This window comes from Taurulus bubalis (assembly GCF_910589615.1).
Source record: "Taurulus bubalis genome assembly, chromosome: 15".
Taxonomy (NCBI): Eukaryota; Metazoa; Chordata; class Actinopteri; order Perciformes; family Cottidae; genus Taurulus; species Taurulus bubalis.
In genome coordinates this window covers 727,171-750,647 of record NC_136603.1, presented here as the reverse complement: position 1 = coordinate 750,647, position 23,477 = coordinate 727,171, and the positions used below count along the sequence as shown (strand labels likewise).

Sequence of the window (23,477 nt, the reverse complement as noted above, 5' to 3'; positions counted from 1 at the left end):
TCCGTGAAAACATTTATTTTTGCCTGGTATGTCAGAAGAAAGACCTACGTTGAGGGACCGGAGGACCCCCTGCACCTGGACTCCGGGGATCTTGGTGAACCAGGAAGCCGCCAGGTTCCTGGTGACGAGCAGCTCTAAGTTGATCGGCTGCAGGATCTCGATGTCGCGGTGAGGAGCGTCTCGGCCCAGCGTGGTTCTGCAAACACATCAGCATGAGAGTCTGGGTTTGGTCCGTTTGATCGTCGTCACGTTTTTCATGCAGCGACTTCCTGTCGGTGTGTTCAAGGACACTCAGAAACAGAAACCACCAAAACTCACTCAGTGTTTTGTCTTTTATGTCTTTGACGTTGTAAGGGCTACTGATAAAGGTTTTAGTGAAATGTTCAAATCCACGGCAAGTCAGGAAGTTTACGTAAATAATTATTTATTGAATTTTTCATTCATCTCACAAGAGTTACGGTATTTCAGCAATTTAAATGAATTTAATCGACTTTGTGGTTTTGGATATATGCAAGGTGCCGATTTTAAAACACACTTTTTTTGCGTGGAAAAAGAGGCGAAACGGGGCGCGGTTTCCAAAAGGGTAAACTCTTTCGGCTGCTGAGAGCCAAACTGGTTTTAAACCAGTTCAACTGAACAAAGATCAAAAGGTTGACATAAATAAGAAGGGAGATTATTTTTATTGGGCCTTTTTGTGGCCTTTTTTGACCTTTTTTGACCTCTGTGCTGACTGGAAGTGAACCAGTTCATACTGACAGAGGAGCTTGGATTTCACTGGATGTCCAACATGGCGTCCTCCAGGTCGGACTCTCCGTCCACCAACTAGTCGGTCAAACATAAACCCACCGGGGGAGTCAGGTACCTGCAGAGCTTCAGCTGAGTCAGCTTGACGTCCATCTTCTCCACCACCGCCGGCAGGGAGAAGCCTTCCGCCGGCAGCAGGGAGAAGCTGTTCCCCACCGTGATCAGACCCAGGTCCACCACCACGGCATTCTGGGAGGTGGAGGACTGCGGCACGATGATGAGCGGCGCCTTCAGCTTGATGTCCATGGACAGGCGGAAGCTCTTCTGGGCGAAGCCCCGCACGCTGGAAGCCGCCTTCTCCGCCGCCTGAGCCGTGGCGGCGCTCAGCGCTTCCTTAGCCGTCTGGAAGTTGTCGACGAACATCTGAGGAAGGAAACGAATGAGGAGGTGAGACGAGGAGGCGAGGAGGCGAGGAGGACGAGGAGAGGTCAGAGGGAGGCCATGTGAGGCGTTCACTGTCTGCACGCCGTCATTTCTGTTTCAGAAACCTTCAGGTCAATAAGATCATGACAAATGTGTTTCTGTAGCAATCTATAGTATTACAAATAATGAAATTATTGCAAACTTTTGACTCTATATGCAAAACTGAACTTATTCATGAAGAATAATATTTGTAAGAATAATATTTTGTGCAAAAAAATCTGAAGTTTGTAGATTTTTTTTTCTTCTTCTGTTTTTGAAACAAAAATGAAGCTCAACAAGTTCAGAACTGTTTTCAAGGAAAAAAGTGAGGTCACACAGGCAGAGGTCATGTGACTGACGGGGTAGCAGTGAGGGGGTTAAAGATGGAGGCTGAGTGAGTAGCATAGCATAGTAGCATATGGCGGGAGTGATAACTGTATGGACATGAACAACGTTCCTGTATCCCTCCATCGACCCGCCAGCGTCCGACAGACATAGCGCTCGTTTCGCCGTTCTCTGTGGCTCGGCCGGGTGGAGTTTAAAGGATTTAGGGGCGTGATGCATTCATCAAACTGACTCACGGGGATGGAGAAGATTACAGGTGCAAAGTTTAGCTTTTGAACAAGATGAAAAAACAAAACGTTTGGAGGAGAATGTTTGTGACGGGATTTAAAACGGAGGTCCTTGTTTTACAGGAATCTACAGCGTTAACATAAATAACAGACCATGAAATATACGTCTGTCTAATAAACTAAAACGGGAACATCGATATGAACAAAATGATTATTAATGAGAGATCGCCGTTATTTTGGTACTTTCTGCTGCGTCGCTCTGCATTAATTATTGAAAATACTAAACTTCCTCAATCAAAGCCAAACTTTGTTATACATTAAAGTCAAATATAGCAAATATAGTTACGATAAGAAAATACAACTTTTAATTATAATTTGTTTTGCAAAATATATTTTTTTTTTCTTCCTTTTCTGTGCACTCATAAACCAATATACCAGTATCGCATATATTAACTTATTATCTATGTTCCCAAGGGGTTTCTGTGTATTATACCTTTTAAAGTATTCAAATAGGCCTTGTGGCTGAGGAGATAATCAGAACGTCGTATGGGAATGTGAACCATTCAGATAAGCTTAAATCAGTTGAGGATCAGCGTGTCAGTGTTTTACTGGCGAGGGCAAAACACGGAGCGGCTCGGAGGCAGTGAAGGTCAAAAGGTCGTGGAGTCGAGGAGGACGGTTAACCGCCCGACTGAAAAACCCCGACGGCGTTTAAAGGCGGAACTGAAGGTGCAGTGGAGCTAAAGCCGCTGGTTAGATGCAGATCAGAGCTGCTGCATGCTGGGAGATGTACCTCGTCAGCGGACGCGTACTGAGAGCTAAGAGAAGCCTGAAAGAACAAAACACACCAACAGGACGAGAAACATGAGACAAGACAGAGCAGAGAAGAAGAGCGAGCAACAGGACACAAGTTCATCCTCAGTATGTGGAACCAATAACCCATGTATCATAGCCAATCATATTCTGTATCATAGCAACCTGTACACACACACACACACACACACACACACACACACACACACACACACACACACACGCTGCAGGGAGCAGTCATGACTCCTTTTCAAAAGGGGTCAGTGAACGCCCCTCTGCTGGGTCTAAAGGAGACAACTAGGCGTCCTCACCGGGACACTAGTCCACCGTTAGCTTAGCGGCTAATGTTAGCTTCTTATTTTGCACTTTAAAACATCATTAAAGTTCATTCGTAAAGATTATCTTCATGAACTAAACCTGGAAGAATCATAAACGCTTTATATGTACATATATGTGTGTGTGTGTGTGTGTGTGTGTGTGTGTGTGTGTGTGTGTGTGTGTGTGTGTGTGTGTGTGTGTGCATAAACACATGTATAAACACATGAAGGCATCTGACCAGCAGCGACATGAGGAACTTGTGCAGGTAGACGATCTGGATGCAGCCCAGACGCAGCGTCACCTTCCCGTCCACCTGAGACGTGTCGCTGTAGCCCCGCCCCTCTGTGGCGCCCGGCAACAAGCAGAGCTGGAAGCTGAACACCTCCTCACCCACGATGGACACCGCCTGGTGAGGGGGGGGGGGGGGGGGGAGGAGGAGGAGGAGGAGGTAACATCGTCTCAGGGAGCTCATTGACATTTTCATCCAAATTGCTGTCAAAACCACCACCTGATATAGGAGTGATGAGTATATATATATATATATATATATATATATATATATATATATATATATAAAACGTAAACAGTATGTGTATTTTTATGAAGTATACAAGTACATAAATGAAGTACTCTAATGAGATCAGGACCTTTCTGTGGATGGTTCTGGGATCGACGTCAGTGACCACGATGTCTCGGAGGCGAGCGAACACCTTGGTCTCCTTCGCCTGCACCGACACCGACGCATCGATTCCTGCAGAGGTCACATGACAGAACCATGTAGGTCACATGACAGAACCATGTAGGTCACATGACAGAACCATGTAGGTCACATGATCTTTATTCACTAGTAAACATGTAGGTCACATGATCTTTATTCACTAGTAAACATGTAGGTCACATGACGTAAACATGTAGGTCACATGACGTAAACATGTAGGTCACATGACGTAAACATGTAGGTCACATGACATGTTTTCTCACCCTGGACTCTGATGTCGGCGATGCTGTGGCGGTCGTCACACACCTCCACGTGGAAACAGCCCAGCACGGCGAACAGCTTGAAGCTGAACACGCCGCCATCTTTGGCTCCTTTAGGCACTGAGAGAGAGAGAGAGAGAGAGAGAGAGAGAGAGAGAGAGAGAGAGAGAGAGAGAGAGAGAGAGAGAGAGTCACAGGCCCCTCCCATCAGAGAGACACACCTGTGAGCAGACTGGACTCACCTGTCCGGCCCTGTCCGGCCCTCTCCACCTGCTTCCTGGCGTCCGGCTCCTGGGCGGTGGAGAGCGTGGGCGGCACGGCGCTGCTCAGGTAGTTTATGGTTGAGAGCAAAGCTTTGGTGTGAAGGAGGAAGTCCAGGGAGGAGAACTCCACCTGAAACACCGGCAGGTAGACAAACGGCTGTGAGACACCCGAGGACACCTGGACTCACGGCCACGCTCCTCCACCCACCTTCAGCGTCTGCTCAGTGTTGTTGAACACAGTCTGGAAGCTGGGACCGCCGGGGTCGGCCTGCAGGGGGAGACACAAACACCTGATCACACCTGGACTCACAAACACCTGATCACACCTGGACTCACAAACACCTGATCACACCTGGACTCACTAACACCTGATCACACCTGGACTCACTAACACCTGATCACACCTAGACTCACTAACACCTGATCACACCTAGACTCACTAACACCTGATCACACCTAGACTCACTAACACCTGATCACACCTAGACTCACTAACACCTGATCACACCTGATCACACCTAGACTCACTAACACCTGATCACACCTGATCACACCTAGACTCACTAACACCTGATCACACCTAGACTCACTAACACCTGATCACACCTGATCACACCTAGACTCACTAACACCTGATCACACCTGATCACACCTAGACTCACTAACACCTGATCACACCTAGACTCACTAACACCTGATCACACCTGGACTCACTAACACCTGATCACACCTAGACTCACTAACACCTGATCACACCTAGACTCTCTAACACCTGATCACACCTGGACTCTAACACCTGATCACACCTGGACTCTAACACCTGACCACACCTGGACTCTAACACCTGATCACACCTGGACTCACTAACACCTGATCACACCTGGACTCACTAACACCTGATCACACCTGGACTCTAACACCTGATCACACCTGGACTCACTAACACCTGATCACACCTGGACTCACTAACACCTGATCACACCTGGACTCACTAACACCTGATCACACCTGGACTCACTAACACCTGATCACACCTGGACTCACTAACACCTGATCACACCTGGACTCACTAACACCTGATCACACCTGGACTCACTAACACCTGATCACACCTGGACTCTCTAACACCTGATCACACCTGGACTCACTAACACCTGATCACACCTGGACTCACTAACACCTGATCACACCTGGACTCTCTAACACCTGATCACACCTAGACTCTCTAACACCTGATCACACCTGGACTCTCTAACACCTGATCACACCTGGACTCTAACACCTGATCACACCTGGACTCACTAACACCTGATCACACCTGGACTCTAACACCTGATCACACCTGGACTCTAACACCTGATCACACCTGGACTCTCTAACACCTGATCACACCTGGACTCACTAACACCTGATCACACCTGGACTCTAACACCTGATCACACCTAGACTCTCTAACACCTGATCACACCTGGACTCACTAACACCTGATCACACCTGGACTCTAACACCTGATCACACCTGGACTCTCTAACACCTGGACTCACTAACACCTGATCACACCTAGACTCTCTAACACCTGATCACACCTAGACTCACTAACACCTGATCACACCTGGACTCACTAACACCTGATCACACCTAGACTCACTAACACCTGATCACACCTGGACTCACTAACACCTGATCACACCTAGACTCACTAACACCTGATCACACCTAGACTCTCTAACACCTGATCACACCTGGACTCACTAACACCTGATCACACCTGGACTCACTAACACCTGATCACACCTGGACTCACTAACACCTAATCACTCTTTATTTACCAGTAAACGTCTCTGAGCAGCAGCAGGTGAGTAGTGCTTACCTTGATGAACTCCACCTTCAGCAGGTCTGAGTCTGGCTGCTCCGAGGAGCTGATGAGGTGGAGAGGACGGCTGCTCCCACCTGCAGGAAACACGTCAGAACTCATCACAACAACAACAACAACAACAACAACAACAACAAAGCTTCCCGCCATGTTGCGTACTCCAGCTTCAGCTTCAAGCATTTTAACCACAAAACAACATGTTTGTCTTTCTGATATTTATAAAAGTACAATGACGTCCTGGAGTCACCTCCATCAGGATGGATGTTGACATGATGACGTCATCATGACATCATGATGATGTCATGATGATGCCATTACCTGGTACGTCACAGTAGTCCAGTGTGACCCGGCGCAGGTAGGACGTGACGCTCAGGTCGAAGCTCCGCCTCTTCCCCTCAGCTCCCAGCTGGCAGACGCTGAGGGACAGGACGGTCTTGTCCTGGTCCGCCTGCCGGGTCAGCTCCAACAGCACCTGCACACACACACACACACACACACTCTCTCAGTATAAAACACACATGACAAGCTGACCTGAGAGCAGAGGAACAAACAAACCTCTTTGACTTCAAACAGGAAGTGGAGGTCGATGAGTTCCTCCAGAGCCGAGCGCTGCAGATCCTCGTCAGTCGACTTCTCGCTGGCGTCTTCATCCGAGTCTGGAGCCCGAAAGTAAACAAGTAAACAATGACGACGTTGGCCGGTTCAAAGGAGGAACAAACGCGATGTATCAGTGTCGGTTAAACAGCCAATCAGAGAGCAGGCGGCATTGACCTGTTTCCATGGGTGTCAGGAGGGCGGGGTGCAGGTGGAGCGCTCGCGGTCTGGCCTCCGCCAAGGACAACACCTGTAGCAGGACACACGCCCAAATATGGTGAGAGCCCCATCACTTCCTGAAGCACGTCGACACCTCCTCAAACTCATAACATCCTACCTGTATTTAAGACTCCATAACATCTACCTGTATTTAAGACTCCATAACATCCATTTATCTCCCCTATCCTTATCCCCCATCTGCTGTTCTTCACCTCGTCCCTACTCTAAAGGGACGGACTGACTCCAAGGGGGCGTGGCCTCAGTGCAGACTGCACTAGGTGTACCTTCTCTGTGGGAGTGGAAGGGGAGGAGCCCATGTTGGGCAGCGGGATGCTGTCGATCAGATCCAGGACGTGGTGGATCTTCTGGTCTGAGATCTTCACGTGCAGCAGCGGCAGCTCCCCCGACACCTTGAACCTGGAGCACAAACACCCTCAGCACGCCTGAAACAACGCGGGGTCAGCCAGCAGAGAGGTAGCACACCTCACAGGTAAACGTCCTACCTGGGCATCCTGGCGTCCTTCTCCACCATGCACTTGGCCAGCTGGAGAGTGAAGTCCATCGGCTGGAGGATGTGCTGGACTGATGAAGCCTGCAGCCGAGCAGACTTCCAGGCCTCACCTGGAATTCATTTGTTACACGTTAACCTGAACATGTCTCTGTGTATTTGTACACGTGTCCGTGAGAGTATCAGCGCTGTACCTGATTTGCTGTAGAGCACCTGGACTCGCCGCAGCTCCACGTTGTATCTCTCGTAGGCTCGGTCCATGATTTCCTCCAGAGAGGAGAAGGAGGGCGAAGACGAGCCGCTCTGCTCGACACTGTTCAGCTGCAAACACACAAAACTTGATTAGATCCAAAATATGTTACAAAAAGAAGAAGAAGAAAAGTGGATTTAAAGGAAAACCACAAATCTGGATATAAACACAGAGATTTGGCTGAAATCGGCGCTACAGAACCAGGGTTCATCCTCTGGGCAGCAGGAACGTTTAGAGCTCATTGAGAACCATGAGGACGTTTAGGAGAGCTTTGTTTTTAGTATTTTCATTTTTCAAACTTCTTTTGAAATAAAAATATGAACCGACCTGTAAGCTGCCAAAGTCCACGATGATGAGGTCCGACGTGCCGCTGTAGAAACCGGCCGTGGGAATGAGCAGGTAGGACGGCTTCAGGTCGATCCTCAGGTCCAGGACCTTCCTGGTCTCAATGATGTGAGACAGACCTGCAAAAAGAGGAGAATCCGTCAGAGTCCTGATGGGGGCCCGGCCGTCCTCTACGCTTGAATTCCACATTGGGACGTTAAAACCCTTTCAGCAGCTGAACCCGACAGACCTGTTGCGGTCTTCTCTTTGATCTCATCCAGCTTGGAGAGCGTGGCCGAGGTCAGGACCTCCAGGTCGACGCCCTTCCCGGTCTTGAAGAAGTCCACCACGCTGTTCACCGTCAGCTGGAGGACAAAACAGAATTCACCGATTCAGGGTTCATACTCATCTTGACCAATGGGTTTCCATGACTTCTCCAGGTTTTCCATGAGCGTAAGAACCCTGACTCACGGCGTCGTAGACGATCTCCACGGGCTGAGAGTGGACTCGCAGCAGCTGGTCGGCGGCGTTGTCCTTGGGGTTCAGCTCGAACACGACGTCGAGCAGAGAGGAGGACGAGTCCCCCACCGAGGAGACGAGCGAGGGCACCGCACCCTGCTGCTGCAGCCCGGTGACCAACCAGTGCTGCAGCGCCGCCTCCACCCTGCAGGGGGCCAGAGACTTGTCATGGGACAGGACTCACCTGAAGGGCTCCAGGTCCCTGAGAGATCTCATGGGACGGGACTCACCTGAAGGGCTCCAGGTCTCTGGGAGATCTCATGGTACGGGGACTCACCTGAAGGGCTCCAGGTCCCTGAGAGATCTCATGGTACGGGGACTCACCTGAAGTGCTCCAGGTCCCTGAGAGATCTCATGGGACGGGACTCACCTAAAGGGCTCCAGGTCCATGAGAGATCTCATGGGACAGGGACTCACCTGAAGGGCTCCAGGTCTCTGGGAGATCTCATGGGACAGGGACTCACCTGAAGGGCTCCAGGTCTCTGGGAGATCTCATGGGACGGGGACTCACCTGAAGGGCTCCAGGTCCTTGAGAGATCTCATGGGACAGGGACTCACCTGAAGGGCTCCAGGTCTCTGGGAGATCTCATGGGACGGGGACTCACCGGAAGGGCTCTAGGTCCCTGAGAGATCTCATGGGACAGGGACTCACCTGAAGGCCTGGGCTCCAGGTCTCTGGGAGATCTCATGGGACAGGGACTCACCTGAAGGGCTCCAGGTCTCTGAGACATCTTATGGGACAGGGACTCACCTGAAGGCCTGGGCTCCAGGTCTCTGGGAGATCTTGGTGCTGAGGTCGATCATCTGGACTTTGAGGATTTCTGGGACATCCGGCTGCTCTCTGACCGTCACCGAGGTCCTGAAGAGCTGGAAGCTGACGACCACCGCAACGTACTGCACACACACAGACACACTTCATTGAAGCTTCTTCTGATCATGTCTGTTAATATTTTGTGGGAAATGAAAACATTGAAACTGACCTGTTTGGGGAGGGCCAGGTTGTGAGAGCTGCCGCTGTAGCCGATGGCGGTGTAAAGTTTATCTTTCTCCGCGGTCGTCATCAGCTCGTCCAGCCCTGAACCTGAACACGAACACGAACACACGCACACACACGCACACACACACACACGCACACACACACACACACACACACACACACACACACACACACACAATGAAATGTGGCGCTCCCCAAGGCTCCATCCCGGGGCCTCTTCTAAATGCTGTGAATGTGGAAAACGACTCTGCAGCTGTGCAGACGACATCAGGTCGTTTCCACTTACTCTCTATCTCCTTGTTCTCCTCTGGCTCCTGCACCTCCTTCTTGGCCTTTCTACCAAATAAACCGCTGAAGAAGCCTCCTCCTCCTCCCGGCTTCTGTTCCCCCGGCGCCTTCTTCCCCACCACCTTCTGGCCCGACCGGATCACCTGGAAGAGGAAGAGGAGTGAGAAGTCTATCTAATTGAAAGCCAGTGTTTTTTTGCAGTGTAGGTGGGTGGGTAGGTCCTTAGGGATTTCCTGAGTGTTCATTAGTTTGTTTCACACAAAATGTCGATGGACACCTGAATCAACAAATCCCGGTGAAAGGTGGAGCTCCACACAGACTCCACAGGCTGTGAGATCCTGTGAGAGTCACGTAGGAGCTCACAGAGCAGGGGGCGGACACGGAATATGCCGTTTACCCCAGAGGGCCAGAAGAGAGAGCGGGTTACCTCCATGTGGGCCTGCTGCCGGATCAACGTGATGTTGAAGACGTCCAAAACTTTCTCCAGATCCTGGTGAGACAAAAACAAGCTCCACTTAGCATCGAGTGCGTTTGATTTACTGACCGAGTTCAGGCCGGTGGGAAACCTTGGCTTCTTCACATTGTGTTACCATCGTGTGTTACAGTGTGTGTTACAGTGTGTGTTACCACCGTGTGCTACAGTGTGTGTTACCATCGTGTGCTACAGTGTGTGTTACCATCGTGTGTTACCAGTGTGTGTTACCATCGTGTGTTACCATCGTGTGTTACAGTGTGTGTTAGTGTGTGTTACCATCGTGTGTTACCATCGTGTGTTACAGTGTGTGTTACAGTGTGTGTTACCATCGTGTGTTACCATCGTGTGTTACAGTGTGTGTTAGTGTGTGTTACCATTGTGTGTTACAGTGTGTGTTACAGTGTGTGTTACAGTGTGTGTTACCACAGTGTGTTACAGTGTGCTACAGTGTGTGTTACAGTGTGTGTTGCCATAATGTGTTACAGTGTGTGTTACCAGTGTGGGTTACCTTCGGTGTGACAGTGTGGGTTACCTTCGGTGTGACAGTGTGTGTTACCATCGTGTGTTACAGTGTGTGTTACCATCGTGTGTTACAGTGTGCTACAGTGTGTGTTACCATAATGTGTTACAGTGTGTGTTACCAGTGTGGGTTACCATCAGTGTTACAGTGTGTGTTACCATCGTGTGTTACAGTGTGTGTTACCATCGTGGGTTACCTTCGGTGTTACAGTGTGTGTTACCATCGTGTGTTACAGTGTGCTACAGTGTGTGTTACAGTGTGTGTTACCATAATGTGTTACAGTGTGTGTTACCAGTGTGGGTTACCATCAGTGTTACAGTGTGTGTTACCATCGTGTGTTACAGTGTGTGTTACCATCGTGTGTTACAGTGTGTTACAGTGTGTGTTACAGTGTGTGTTACCATCTTGTGTTACAGTGTGTGTTACAGTTTGTGTTACAGTGTGTGTTACCATCTTGTGTTACAGTGCATGTTACCATATTGTATTACAGTGTGTTACCATTGTGTGTTTCAGTGTGTTACCATCTCATCATTACACTAGTATTTGAATCCTCTGTGGATATATTCATCTCTCAGATATATATCACCTCTAAAGGCGCATTACATGGGAACACATTGTGTGTGTCGGGTGTCGGTGTTGTGTTCGCGGTGTGTTCAGGGGCACCTGGACGTGCCGCTCGGTGTCCTGGCTCGGCTTGTTCTGGCTCAGCAGTTTGGCCCTGTAGGCGGTCTTGTAGGCCTTCAGGTTCTCTCGGTGCTTTCTGATGCTGGACCAGGACCACATGCGACTCAAGCGTCTGATGTGGACCTCCATGATGCTGTTGAAGCCGTACCTCCACCTGGAGGAGGCGAGGAAAACAAACGCAACCCCAAAACTGTCAAGTCCATATTTCACATACCAGGTGGACGTTGTTCTTTGAGGTTTTACCACCATCACTGGATCTCTTTCCTCTCGTGTCCCCTCATATGTCAATGACCCTGTGACCTTTCTTCAGGTCACGACCAGACACCACCTGCATGTTCAGGTGCTCACCTTAACTTGGGTTTTGGTAAGTGTGAAACATGGGGTCTGGATCCAGGTGTCAATTCTAAACTCGTCCTCTCTGACATGAAAACGTGTGTTGAACTCACCAGAGTTTGGCGTTGTGGTGGACGGGGGCGTCCGGCCTGAACTTCCTGTAGGGGGCGTTCTTCACCATGTAGTCGATGGACTCCAGCAGCTCCACCATGGTCAGGTACTGCAGAGGACCACAACACATCAGCTCACCTGTCTCACATGTCTGTCTCGTTCTTCTTCTGGTTTTGTTTGTCTACTCAGTTCGCGTGAACATCTATAAAGTATCTTGTCAAACCGTCTCCTGGCTTTCCGGTGTGAGACACTTTATAGTGTGTTCATATCCCCATATCACCAGATCTCTACTCGTCCAGCTGTCCTTGTCCCCGGCGGCTCCTCCGTCTCTGTTACCTGAGGTTTGGTCATCTCGATGGCGATGTCCTGGACCTCCAGGTGAAGGTTTGCCTTTGGAGTTTTCAGCTCCAGCTCAGCGCTCGGGTTGATGCACATTTTAGCCGAAGCAAAGATCGGCTTGAAAACTACAAACGAACCAAGCAGCAAATCAGTGGTCAGTGGACAGTTGATATTCATAATAATAATCAGCTGGATTAATGTGTTAATGTTAAACTCACTGTACTGATAGTGAGGAAGCTCCTGATCTTTACTGCTGATTCCACACTTCAACTGATACTGGAGGAGGAAGAGGAGGAGGAAGAGGAGGAGGATTAGTTGCAGTAGAGAAAAACACAGACACTTTTACAAAATATTATTATTGTGATAACATATTTAGGTCATGAATATGTTATGATGGATTTGTTTGTGCCATTCGCATCCCTATTACTTGAAAAAAGGTTTCTGTGTTTGTGTTGTGGTAAAGATATTAATATTTAAAATGTTAGTGTGCAGGTCGTATCCCTGTGGATCTCTGAAACATTCATGACATCAGTTTGCGCATTGATTACAAAGAAAAAATGTATTGGTTAGTTGGTCAGTCGCTCGGTGGTCGATTGGTTAGTTGGTTGGTTGGTTGGTTGGTTGGTTGGTTGGTGGTCGGTTGGTTGGTTGGTTGGTGGTCGATTGGTTGGTTGGTTGGTGGTCGATTGGTTGGTCAGTCGGTCTTGGTTGGTCAATTGGTTGGTTGGTCGGTCGGTCGGTCTTGGTTGGTTGGTTGGATGGTTGGTTGGTTAGTTAGTTGGTTGGTTGGTCTATTGGTTGGTCGGTCTTGGTTGGTTGGTCGGTCGGTCTTGGTTGGTTGGTTGGTCGATTGGTTGGATGGTTGGTTGGTTGGTCGGTCGGTCGGTCTTGGTTGGTTGATCGATTGGTTGGTTGTTTGGTTGGTTGGTCGTTTGGTTGGTCGGTCGGTCTTGGTTGGTTGGTTGGTCGATTGGTTGGATGGTTGGTTGGTTAGTTAGTTGGTTGGTTGGTCGGTCGGTTGGTCGGTCTTGGTTGGTTGGTCGATTGGTTGGTTGGTTGGTCTTGGTTGGTTGGTTGGTTGGTTGGTTGGATGGTTGGTTGGTTAGTTGGTTGGATGGCTGATTGGTTGGTTGTAACCACAGTTGTCAGTCTGCTGATTGATGAGATGTTTTTTATTCTAAAACGAGACAAACAGCATCGACTCACAATGATGTCTTCCCATGATCCTTTGTAAAAGATCGGACTGTTGACGTTCCAGTAGGCGCAGAGACAGTCCAGACGGCCGAGCTGACACAAACAAACAAACACATAAACAACAGTCACAGGGTGGAATGTTTCCATCAAACTGACCAACCAATCACATGACAGAACATGGACATACAACTGATCCCTGTGGAACCGTGACCTGCACTGTAAAAATGTCTGTTTGTTTTGATTAAAAACATCACTTCCTGATTTGACAGAAGTCAGGTTTCTTTGAGACCTCGACCCAGAACATAATCAGGTTTGTGATTTCAATGACAAGTTAATTTACTGCAGAAAGACAACGGGTGAGTGACGTAAAGAGCGAGAAGAGTGTCCGTCACCTTATAGATGATCTTTGCTGCTTCGTTCAGGATGCACGACTTCCAGTTTTCATCAGTAGTCTGAAAAACAACCAGCGGGTCATCACACCTGTCACAGGTGAAATCTTTAATATTGATGAAATAAAGGAAGAGAGGAGGTCTACCTGCAGGCTGAGCTCTGACAGAGTGACCCCCATAGACAGGGGCCGCTGAGGGTCCGACAGCTGAAACAAACACATGAAGCAGGTTAGATCTGGTCCACCTGTCGCCAGAACATCACGCTGAAGTGTGATCCGCCGTACACCTGAATGTCACAGGACAAAAACACGGAACCTCAAACGAGATCAGAACTAGAACCTGGACCGGTACTCACGTCGTCCTCGTAGCGGAGGTGGATGCTGCTGATCTTCACCTGCAGGTTTTTGATCACCTGAGTCGCCAGTTTCTCCGCAAACGTGTCCTTCTTGTCTTCCTGAGGCTTTTCTGAAAGCAACACAAAACCATGAAGAGAGACGAGTCCTGAGACCTGAGACCAGGACCTGAACAGACACCTGAGACAAGGACATCCAGACCAGGACCTGAACAGACACCTGAGACCAGGACGTCTGTCAGCTGATCGGACCTGAACAGACCCTTGAGACCAGGACGCCCAGACCAGGACCTGAACAGATACCTGGACCTGAACAGACACCTGAGACCAGAATGTCCAGACTAAGACCTGAACAGACACCTGAGACCAGAACGTCCAGACTTGGGCCTGAACAGACACCTGAGACCAGGACGTCCAGACCAGAACCTGAACAGACCCCTGAGAACGGGACCTGAACAGACCCCTGAGACCGGGACCTGAACAGACCCCTGAGACCGGGACCTGAACAGACCCCTGAGACCGGGACCAGGAGAAGAGAAAAGGCTCACCTGCTTTGTTCTCGTGTCGTTTCAGCTTCTTTAAGCCTTTTCGAGGCTTTTTTTGCTTTTTACCTCCTTTAGTGACTTTGGCAGCGTTGAAGAGAGAGACAGCCGTTAGTGACAGAAAAGCCCGAAGAACACAGACAGGAAGCAGACACACATACACATACATATACATATATACATATATATATATATATATATATATATATATATATATATATATTCATGTTCAGGAAGAGCAGAGCTAAAGCTGAAGACGTAAAATGTGACATCTGTTAGCTAACGTTAGCTAACGTTATTAACTGCGTTACAGTCTGTTACATTGTGTATTACAGTGTGTGTTTGTGTGTTACAAGGTGTGTTACAGTGCGTGTTACCATTGTGTGTTACAGTGCGTGTTACCATTGTGTGCTACAGTGTGTGTTACAGTGTGTGTTACCATCGTGAGGCTCCTTGTAAACAACACTCTCCAGGCTGAACAGCAGATCTCCAGTTTGAGACGCTGACAGCAAACGCAGCATGAACAGTACAGACAACAAGTTAATACATTTATTCAGAAATTCATTCATCATCCATCCAGCCATCCTTCCATCCATTCATTCATTTATCCATCCATCCATTAATTAATTCATCCATCCGCCATCCATTGAAAATCACCAGGAAGCTTCAAATCAGCAGCAGAGAACAGAAAGGAGGCAGAAGACGAGCCAGGTGAGTCCTCAGGTGGTAAAGGGCCAGTCAGAGGTCAAAGGTCAACCTGTCTCACCTCTGCGTGCAGCCATCTGCAGCGCCTCCTCGATGCGCTGCAGCTCCCTCTGCTTCGCCTCCTGCTGGTCGCGCTCCTCCTTCGCCGAGTCATATTTTAACGCTGCGAAGAAGAAGAAAAAATACAAACAGAATAAGTTCCTGTTAAAACAGATTTTACATTCCGGTAACCTGCTCTGCTGACGCTGCGTTCAGGCACCGTCGGCAGAATGGGAAGAACGGGAACCTGTTATTCTGAGGTTCAAAGCCCTGAGAAAGTGAACACCTGTGTAAAGAGATCTGAGGGTGAATCTCAATGAATGAGGTGAACCATTCAGACTGAACGGGGTTTTTCAATCATTGTCCGGTTCTTTGTTCTCTGCCCAGAAACACATCGATGACATCACACTTCTTCTCTTCTTCTGAAGCTGCTCATGGTAACGGCTCCTGAACCAGAAAACCAGCGCCGGTTCTCTCCAGACGGTTTTACTGCCAACAGGAAGTCATCTGGGGGACCAACCGGCTGGACTACGAAGTCCCCAAATGGACATGGGGTGGTTCATGAGCACCAGAACCAGAGGCCTGGTCAGCAGAGGTGGAGTCACAGCTTTACTGGAGTCCAGACTCGAGTCCAACAAGGTCCACAACCTCAACTTTGTGTTGCTATCCTAATAGTGGTCAATAGAGTTCGGTACATTTGCAGTCTTTGATCCGATGATCAATAGACTTCGGTACCATTACAGTCTTTGATCCGATGGTCATAGAGTTCGGTACCTTTACAGTCTTTGATCCGATGGTCATAGAGTTCGGTACCTTTACAGTCTTTGATCCGATGGTCAATAGAGTTCAGTACCTTTACAGTCTTTGTTCCGATGAGATGGTCAATAGAGTTTGGTACCTTTACAGTCTTTGATCCGATGGTCAATAGAGTTCAGTACCTTTACAGTCTTCGTTCCGATGAGATGGTCAATAGAGTTCGGTACCTTTACAGTCTTCGTTCCGATGAGATGGTCAATAGAGTTCGGTACCTTTACAGTCTTTGTTCCGATGGTCATAGAGTTCGGTACCTTTATAGTCTTTGATCCGATGGTCAAAGGAGTTCGGTACCTTTACAGTCTTTGTTCCGATGAGATGGTCAATAGAGTTTGGTACCTTTACAGTCTTTGATCCGATGGTCAATAGAGTTCAGTACCTTTACAGTCTTCGTTCCGATGAGATGGTCAATAGAGTTCGGTACCTTTACAGTCTTTGTTCCGATGGTCATAGAGTTCGGTACCTTTATAGTCTTTGATCCGATGGTCAAAGGAGTTCGGTACCTTTACAGTCTTTGTTCCGATGAGATGGTCAATAGAGTTTGGTACCTTTACAGTCTTTGATCCGATGGTCAATAGAGTTCAGTACCTTTACAGTCTTTGATCCGATGGTCTATAGAGTTCGGTACCTTTACAGTCTTTGATCCGATGGTCTATAGAGTTCGGTACCTTTACAGTCTTTGATCCGATGGTCAATAGAGTTCAGTACCTTTACAGTCTTTGATCCGATGGTCTATAGAGTTCGGTACCTTTACAGTCTTTGATCCGATGGTCAATAGAGTTCGGCACCTTTATAGTCTTTGATCCGATGGTCAATAGAGTTCGGTACCTTTACAGTCTTTGATCCGATGGTCAATAGAGTTCGGCACCTTTACAGTCTTTGATCCGATGGTCAATAGAGTTCGGTACCTTTACAGTCTTTGATCCGATGAGATGGTCTGAGGTCACATCCTGTCTGCCGCTCAACGTAAACACAGCTGTAGGAACAGAGAGAAGGTTCTCTGCTCGCTGACAACCGTCTGAATCTTTGAGAATCCATTCATGTTCATGGAGGCCTCGCCTCTGTTGCTTCGGACCCCGACACGTTGAGGCGCGCTGGGTTTTTAAACTCTCCCTTTTGATTCCAGCTCCGTCTAAACCAGTGGTTCTCAAACTGTGGGGCGCGGAGGTATTACAGGTGGGGCGAGGGGGGCATTTTTTTAATATATTTTTGTATAATCCTTTAGTAGCCCTTTAAGCCCTAACCCTAACCCCTAATCCTATTTATTGTTTGAGTTGTGTTTAGAGGTTGTACATTGGGATTATATATTATTGTAGCTCTGATTTATGTTTAATTTGATAGCTAACATGTTTGTTTTGTGGGGGGGAGGGATTTATACCATGATTTTCTCTTGATTTTCCTGATATAAAATGATCCCGGTGATGACCGATTGTTGGCGTTTTGCCAAAACAAAAACAGCAGAAAAACCCATCTCACAGAGATCGGCTTTCTGTTGGGGCGGTGGGGCGTGGACATATTTCTTCCTCCAAAGTAGGGCATGAGAAAAAAAAGTTTGAGAACCACTCCTCTAAACGGTTGTAAATAAACCTCCACCCGACTACTTTTAGAGCTAGTGATTCTAAATCAAGATGTTGGGACAGACGGGTTCCCGATGAGAGGAAATCCTCCTAAAACCTCCAAGAACTTCCCAGAATCAGACGTCCCCGATTAGAAGGCAGCTACATCTACGTGGAATCCCCAGCGCTCTGGAACCCAGGCTGAACAGGGCTGCATGACGAGGTCTCTCTCTCAACAAGTGCAGCCAGTTAGCATTGGATGCTAACAACACGCCGTAGCTCCTTCACAATAAAAGCTCTCCCGCTGCAGGAATCTGATAGCAAAGACCGCTTTTATTGTGAAGGAGATCTGCACATTTCCCCCATCAGATCACAACGGAGAGTATATTATTGTTACGATTATCGTCATCGTTGCTATTGTGTGGACGTCGTGCAACCCCGCCAGGAAGCACCAAGACCGGATCGGACCTGGACCGCCACCTCTGAACCTCGTCGGCTTACCGTTGTAGGGACACGTTTTCAGCTGAGATCCAGCTGGAACACACACACAACGACTGAGAACACACACCACGAGTATGCCAGGAAACAATACTTATGAACAAGCCCCGTCTGCAGACGAGACCGGCCAACCCACCGGGTACTTTAATAGTTCCCTCTACAGACACACACTTAAGAGACTGGTGAGAGTCTGGTGGATATTCCGTGTACTGGTCGTGCAGTCCTACTAACACTAGTGACCCCTGTGATCCCGAGAAGGTCTAAACCGTCACTTACTGGCTCCAGGAACCACCAGCAGGTACAGACCGTCCAGCGTAGCGACCACAGCATCGCTGTAGAGATTCTTCCAGGGAATCTTCAACGTCAGCTTCCCTGGAGAACGAGAGAGAAGACCATTGGTCGGTCGGTCTTGGTCCAGGGATCCCTGTTCCTGTTCTTGAGGTCATTATTTGGTAAAAAAATAGTCATTTGTCGACTACATTGAGGTCAATTAAGATCCAAACTATGCATCTCTTGAATCTTATCTATATGTGTGGCTCATCTGGTAGAGTGTTTTTCCTTGGACCGCAAGGAAGCAGGTTCCTCCCCACGTGAGGTTTTTATTTTAAACGCATATCTTTTGCTATCTTCACACTGAGCGTCCTCACTACAGACTTCAGAGCACCGCAGACGGAGGATCTGTCTTCACTAGCGGACGCCTCAGTGACATAATATGATGTGACGCACATTTTAGTCAAACAAACATTTAAACTTTGTTTTTATTTTCAGTGACCCAATAATACCTCAAACTCCAAGATAAGAGGAGTTCGCTTTGAAAGATTTTCCACTTGGCAAAATATTTTTTTTTTTTCAAAGCCTCAGCAGAGGTGAGAAAGAGCCGACCCCTGATATCCCAATAATGTATAATATATTATACCAACTTGTTATATTATGAATCATATCACTTTATTAGTTTCAGAACTCACCGATCTGTCCGGCCTTCACTTTGAATGGAACATTAAACTCACTCTGAAACACACGCAAAGTATTATTATTATTATTACAGATACAACAATGAGTCATTTCATCAATTAGCTGATCAACAGTATTTGTATTTAAACCTTCGCTCGTCTGCTTTATTTATTTTATTTAAAGTCGTCACTTTAAACTTTCCTTTTGAGGAAGATTTCATTTTGACTTTCTGAACTAAATAATTAATAATTAAACACGTGACGTGTTCATGAGAGGACCTATCAGAGGCTCTCTGCATGATGACATCACAGGGAGAGGACCTATCAGAGGCTCTCTGCATGATGACATCACAGGGAGAGGACCTATCAGAGGCTCTCTGCATGATGACATCACAGGGAGAGGACCTATCAGAGGCTCTCTGCATGATGACATCACAGGGAGAGGACCTATCAGAGGCTCTCTGCATGATGACATCACAGGGAGAGGACCTATCAGAGGCTCTCTGCATGATGACATCACAGGGAGAGGACCTATCAGAGGCTCTCTGCATGATGACATCACAGGGAGAGGACCTATCAGAGGCTCTCTGCATGATGACATCACAGGGAGGGGCGGGCCCACAGACCTACCAAAGCGTTCTCTTTCACTTTCAGGTTTTCCAGAACAACATTTCCTGCAGAGACAGAAGAGAAACAGAGTTACTCCTTTAATGTCATAATTATGATTATTATGATTCTTATACCAGCTAATCAATAACTCATAATAACAATAATAATAATAAATCATAACCACACAGTCAGCAACATTAATAAAGTCTTATAACTAAATATTGAACCTTTCACCTACCTTGACACACCTCCACACACACACACACACACACACACACACACACACACACACACACACACACACACACACACACCTCCACACACACACACACACACCTACACACACACACACACACACACACACACTTCCTGGTAGAGCCCCTGGTCCCACAGAGCTGAGTGTGACCAGGTAGAAAGTATACTTATACTGCAGTATAAGTATATACGTTTACTTATACTGCAGTATAAGTATATACGTTTACTTATACTGCAGTATAAGTATATACGTTTACTTATACTGCAGTATAAGAAAGCCAGTGGTACTTTGTGCTGAATGAGTTTTTATCTTCGTCTCATGATGAAGATATGGTGTTAACTACAGGACAGAGAGAGAGCGTCTGTGTGTGTGTGTGTGTGTGTGTGTGTGTGTGATGAGTTAACCGCATTAACCTCGTGACTGACCGGCTGTCAGATTAAGGCTCTGTGTCCGGATGCTGCAGGTGGAGACACTGATCCAGGATCAGTGTCTCCACCTGGCCGGGCTGCAGCCAGGTGGAGACACTGACAGAGGCGCTTGTTTACCGGACCTCCACCGGCCGGTGAGTCGCTCTCCTGTTCCGCGTGCACGTGAAGCGTCAACACATCACACGTCACAACCAGGAGCAAAACAAGCGCTCACTTCCGCCTTCGCGGGCGGGGTTAGCCGCCACTAGAGGCTTCGCCGCCTCGCAACGCAGCCTCCGCGGCGTGTTGTGTCCCCGCCGAACGCAACAACGCGCCCCGCAGCCCCGCGCCCCGCAGCCCGCCCCGCAACAGTGGGGCGCGGACCCGCGCTCTGATGCGGGGCGCGTTAAAGCGCGGGGTTTCCGGCAGGGGTCCGGCGTCCCGCACACGTCACGCAGCGCCTCACCTCCCCAGATCCCGATCTTCAGCTGGGACTTGTCCAGGTTCTCCACGTAGTCCCCGATGCACCTGTTGAGCAGGTCGCTCACCAGAGACTCGAAGACCATGGCGGAAAGCTCCGGGTCTCGACCTGCTGGGCTTCTCTGGTTTCGCTTCTGACGACGACACGTCGATCCACTCTCTCTGGGATCCACTCTCTCTGGGATCCACTAGTGCTGCCTGAGAGAGAGAGAGAGAGAGACAGAGAGAGAGAGAGAGAGGGAGAGAGAGAGGGGAGAGAGAGAGAGAGAGAGAGAGAGAGAGAGAGGAGAGAGAGAGAGAGAGAGGAGAGAGAGGAAGAGAGGAGAGAGAGAGAGACAGAGAGAGAGAGAGAGAGAGAGAGATGAGAGAGGAAGAGAGAGAGAGGAGAGGAGAGAGAGGAGAGAGAGAGAGAGAGGGAGGGAGAGAGAGAGAGAGAGAGAGAGAGAGAGGAGAGAGAGAGAGAGACAGAGAGAGAGAGAGAGAGAGGTCACTTCATAATACACATTGCTGACCCACAGACTGGAGACAACTACATAATTATGCAGTTTGAGTGAACTATTGCTTTTCCTCACTCCACACAACGTTGGACGACTATTCTCTGGCCTTGCAGGTTGTCTACAGACAGTGGTTTCTTTTGTCAGCTGTCTCTTGGAACAGCTGATTTACACAACACAGTGTAGGCCAGAGTGTGGTGCTGTTATAAAACTAATAAATAAACTAAACTTCACCTGGAGCAGATGTCACTGGTCCTACACAGGTGGTGTCATGCATGAGTACAACATGTATTCATGAGGCAAACACAGTTTTAACATTTATTTAAATACATGACTTCAAAACTGAATTAGCCCATGCATCCTTGTTCGTGTTTCACTTTAAATTAAAAACACAAATCATCCTCTTCCACACATCAAAACCAATTAGATAAACTCAAAAGTGCAAAGTCCTAAAACTGAAAAAAAAAGGTTTTCAACAGCTGAACACTATTTTAGCATACCTCTTGAGATATCTACAAATATCACCACAAATATTGAATATCATCATTCAAATAACTCAACAATGTATTAAAAACGATGTGTTACAAAACAACAATATCTAGTTAACAATGAACACAAATATATACATTTTACAACATATCCATGAAAACCACAGTGACTCTCAACCCAGTGCTGGCTTTATTAATAAGTGCTCATATTACAGTATTACAACACATAGTAGTACTACAACACATTTGTGCTATATGATTTTGTGCTATATGTATTGAAGTAGCCAACAGTTTTAACGTCTGAATAGTGTCAACAAATGACTGTCAAATTCAATAAAGTTAAATTAATTAACATCTATAATATTTATTATTACAGATTTCCCATTTAACTGGAATAATTATAAATACATTATCTAATAATACCTACAGACTACATAAATTAATTCAATAAATAAAATAAATTCGTTAATTTTAGAAATATTAATTTAACTGAATTGTCATGCAGCTTCAAATTCAGTTTATTCTGGCGTCAAATGATGTCAATCAAAAGAGCCAAGATGTTATATTCTTGTCATCTAAAAAGAGAAATGTGTGCAGGGCCTTTACCTGGTTATTAAACCACTGGTTTCAGCTCATTTCTCCTCTGTAAACATTATTGTTGGTCAGTTAGTTCATGTATTAGGGTTCTGATCATATTAATTCATGTGTTAGGGTTCTGATCATATTAATTCATGTGTTAGGGTTCTGATCATATTAATCATGTGTTAGGGTTCTGATCATATTAATCATGTGTTAGGGTTCTGATCATATTAATTCATGTGTTAGGGTTCTGATCATATTAATTCATGTGTTAGGGTTCTGATCATATTAAATCATGTGTTAGGGTTCTGATCATATTAATTCATGTGTTATGGTTCTGATCATATTAATCATGTGTTAGGGTTCTGATCATATTAATTCATGTGTTAGGGTTCTGTGATCATATTAATTCATGTATTAGGGTTCTGATCATATTGGGCTTTGAGGTTTATTTTTCTGTGCCTTAATTTCGGATGCGAGTCTGTCCGTGTGCTTTCTCTCTCCTGTCGCTCCATGTGTGTGAATATGGCACAAGAGTCGAGGGCGGGGCTTAACGGAATACACACATGTGATTGGTCGAGTGTGTGAGAGGATTTACAAGGCGTGTGTTTCCTGGACCGCTGAACGAGAGCCGCAAAGGCAGGAAAAGCTGCGCCGGTGAAATAGAAGCGATCCATCAACAGTTAATAATTCCGAAATAATAATTGGATTTCGGTCCAGGGTCCACAGACAACGGCGACTGGGTCCGGACCCGGACCGCCTGTGAGTGACCCATGCACTGCTAAATAATGCGCACCAGGCACCAGCGGTGATTGAGAAGTGGGTATAGCAATGCTGACTGAAAAATAAGTGGGTATACGCCGTATACCTGCGTATACCCTGGACTACACCACTGTACATAGTGTATTATGAACATGTTTCCCTGTAGCTCGTGTCCTCGTG

The 23,477-nt window shown here is 47.4% G+C and overlaps 1 protein-coding gene across 1 annotated transcript in view; it reads right to left on the bottom strand.

The window, feature by feature from the left end:
- vps13c (vacuolar protein sorting 13 homolog C) overlaps positions 1-21,060 on the bottom strand; it is a gene marked incomplete at its 5' end in the record, with an annotated part of 67,154 nt that extends 46,094 nt beyond the window's left edge. The window contains 38 exons of the mRNA XM_079230424.1: positions 49-196; positions 863-1,167; positions 2,572-2,607; positions 3,148-3,315; positions 3,557-3,660; positions 3,891-4,007; positions 4,130-4,280; positions 4,359-4,418; positions 6,021-6,100; positions 6,342-6,495; positions 6,579-6,679; positions 6,795-6,867; positions 7,121-7,253; positions 7,340-7,457; positions 7,539-7,665; positions 7,922-8,058; positions 8,169-8,283; positions 8,390-8,582; positions 9,189-9,331; positions 9,418-9,518; positions 9,721-9,865; positions 10,150-10,212; positions 11,381-11,555; positions 11,848-11,954; positions 12,182-12,309; positions 12,403-12,460; positions 13,391-13,471; positions 13,771-13,830; positions 13,914-13,973; positions 14,123-14,232; positions 14,668-14,742; positions 15,101-15,163; positions 15,428-15,529; positions 18,276-18,308; positions 18,549-18,644; positions 19,238-19,280; positions 19,853-19,896; positions 20,961-21,060. Coding sequence (XP_079086550.1) covers positions 49-196; positions 863-1,167; positions 2,572-2,607; positions 3,148-3,315; positions 3,557-3,660; positions 3,891-4,007; positions 4,130-4,280; positions 4,359-4,418; positions 6,021-6,100; positions 6,342-6,495; positions 6,579-6,679; positions 6,795-6,867; positions 7,121-7,253; positions 7,340-7,457; positions 7,539-7,665; positions 7,922-8,058; positions 8,169-8,283; positions 8,390-8,582; positions 9,189-9,331; positions 9,418-9,518; positions 9,721-9,865; positions 10,150-10,212; positions 11,381-11,555; positions 11,848-11,954; positions 12,182-12,309; positions 12,403-12,460; positions 13,391-13,471; positions 13,771-13,830; positions 13,914-13,973; positions 14,123-14,232; positions 14,668-14,742; positions 15,101-15,163; positions 15,428-15,529; positions 18,276-18,308; positions 18,549-18,644; positions 19,238-19,280; positions 19,853-19,896; positions 20,961-21,060 — 4,107 coding nt within the window. The remainder of the gene's footprint in view (positions 1-48; positions 197-862; positions 1,168-2,571; positions 2,608-3,147; positions 3,316-3,556; positions 3,661-3,890; positions 4,008-4,129; positions 4,281-4,358; positions 4,419-6,020; positions 6,101-6,341; positions 6,496-6,578; positions 6,680-6,794; positions 6,868-7,120; positions 7,254-7,339; positions 7,458-7,538; positions 7,666-7,921; positions 8,059-8,168; positions 8,284-8,389; positions 8,583-9,188; positions 9,332-9,417; positions 9,519-9,720; positions 9,866-10,149; positions 10,213-11,380; positions 11,556-11,847; positions 11,955-12,181; positions 12,310-12,402; positions 12,461-13,390; positions 13,472-13,770; positions 13,831-13,913; positions 13,974-14,122; positions 14,233-14,667; positions 14,743-15,100; positions 15,164-15,427; positions 15,530-18,275; positions 18,309-18,548; positions 18,645-19,237; positions 19,281-19,852; positions 19,897-20,960) is intronic.
- Positions 21,061-23,477: the final 2,417 nt, after the last annotated feature.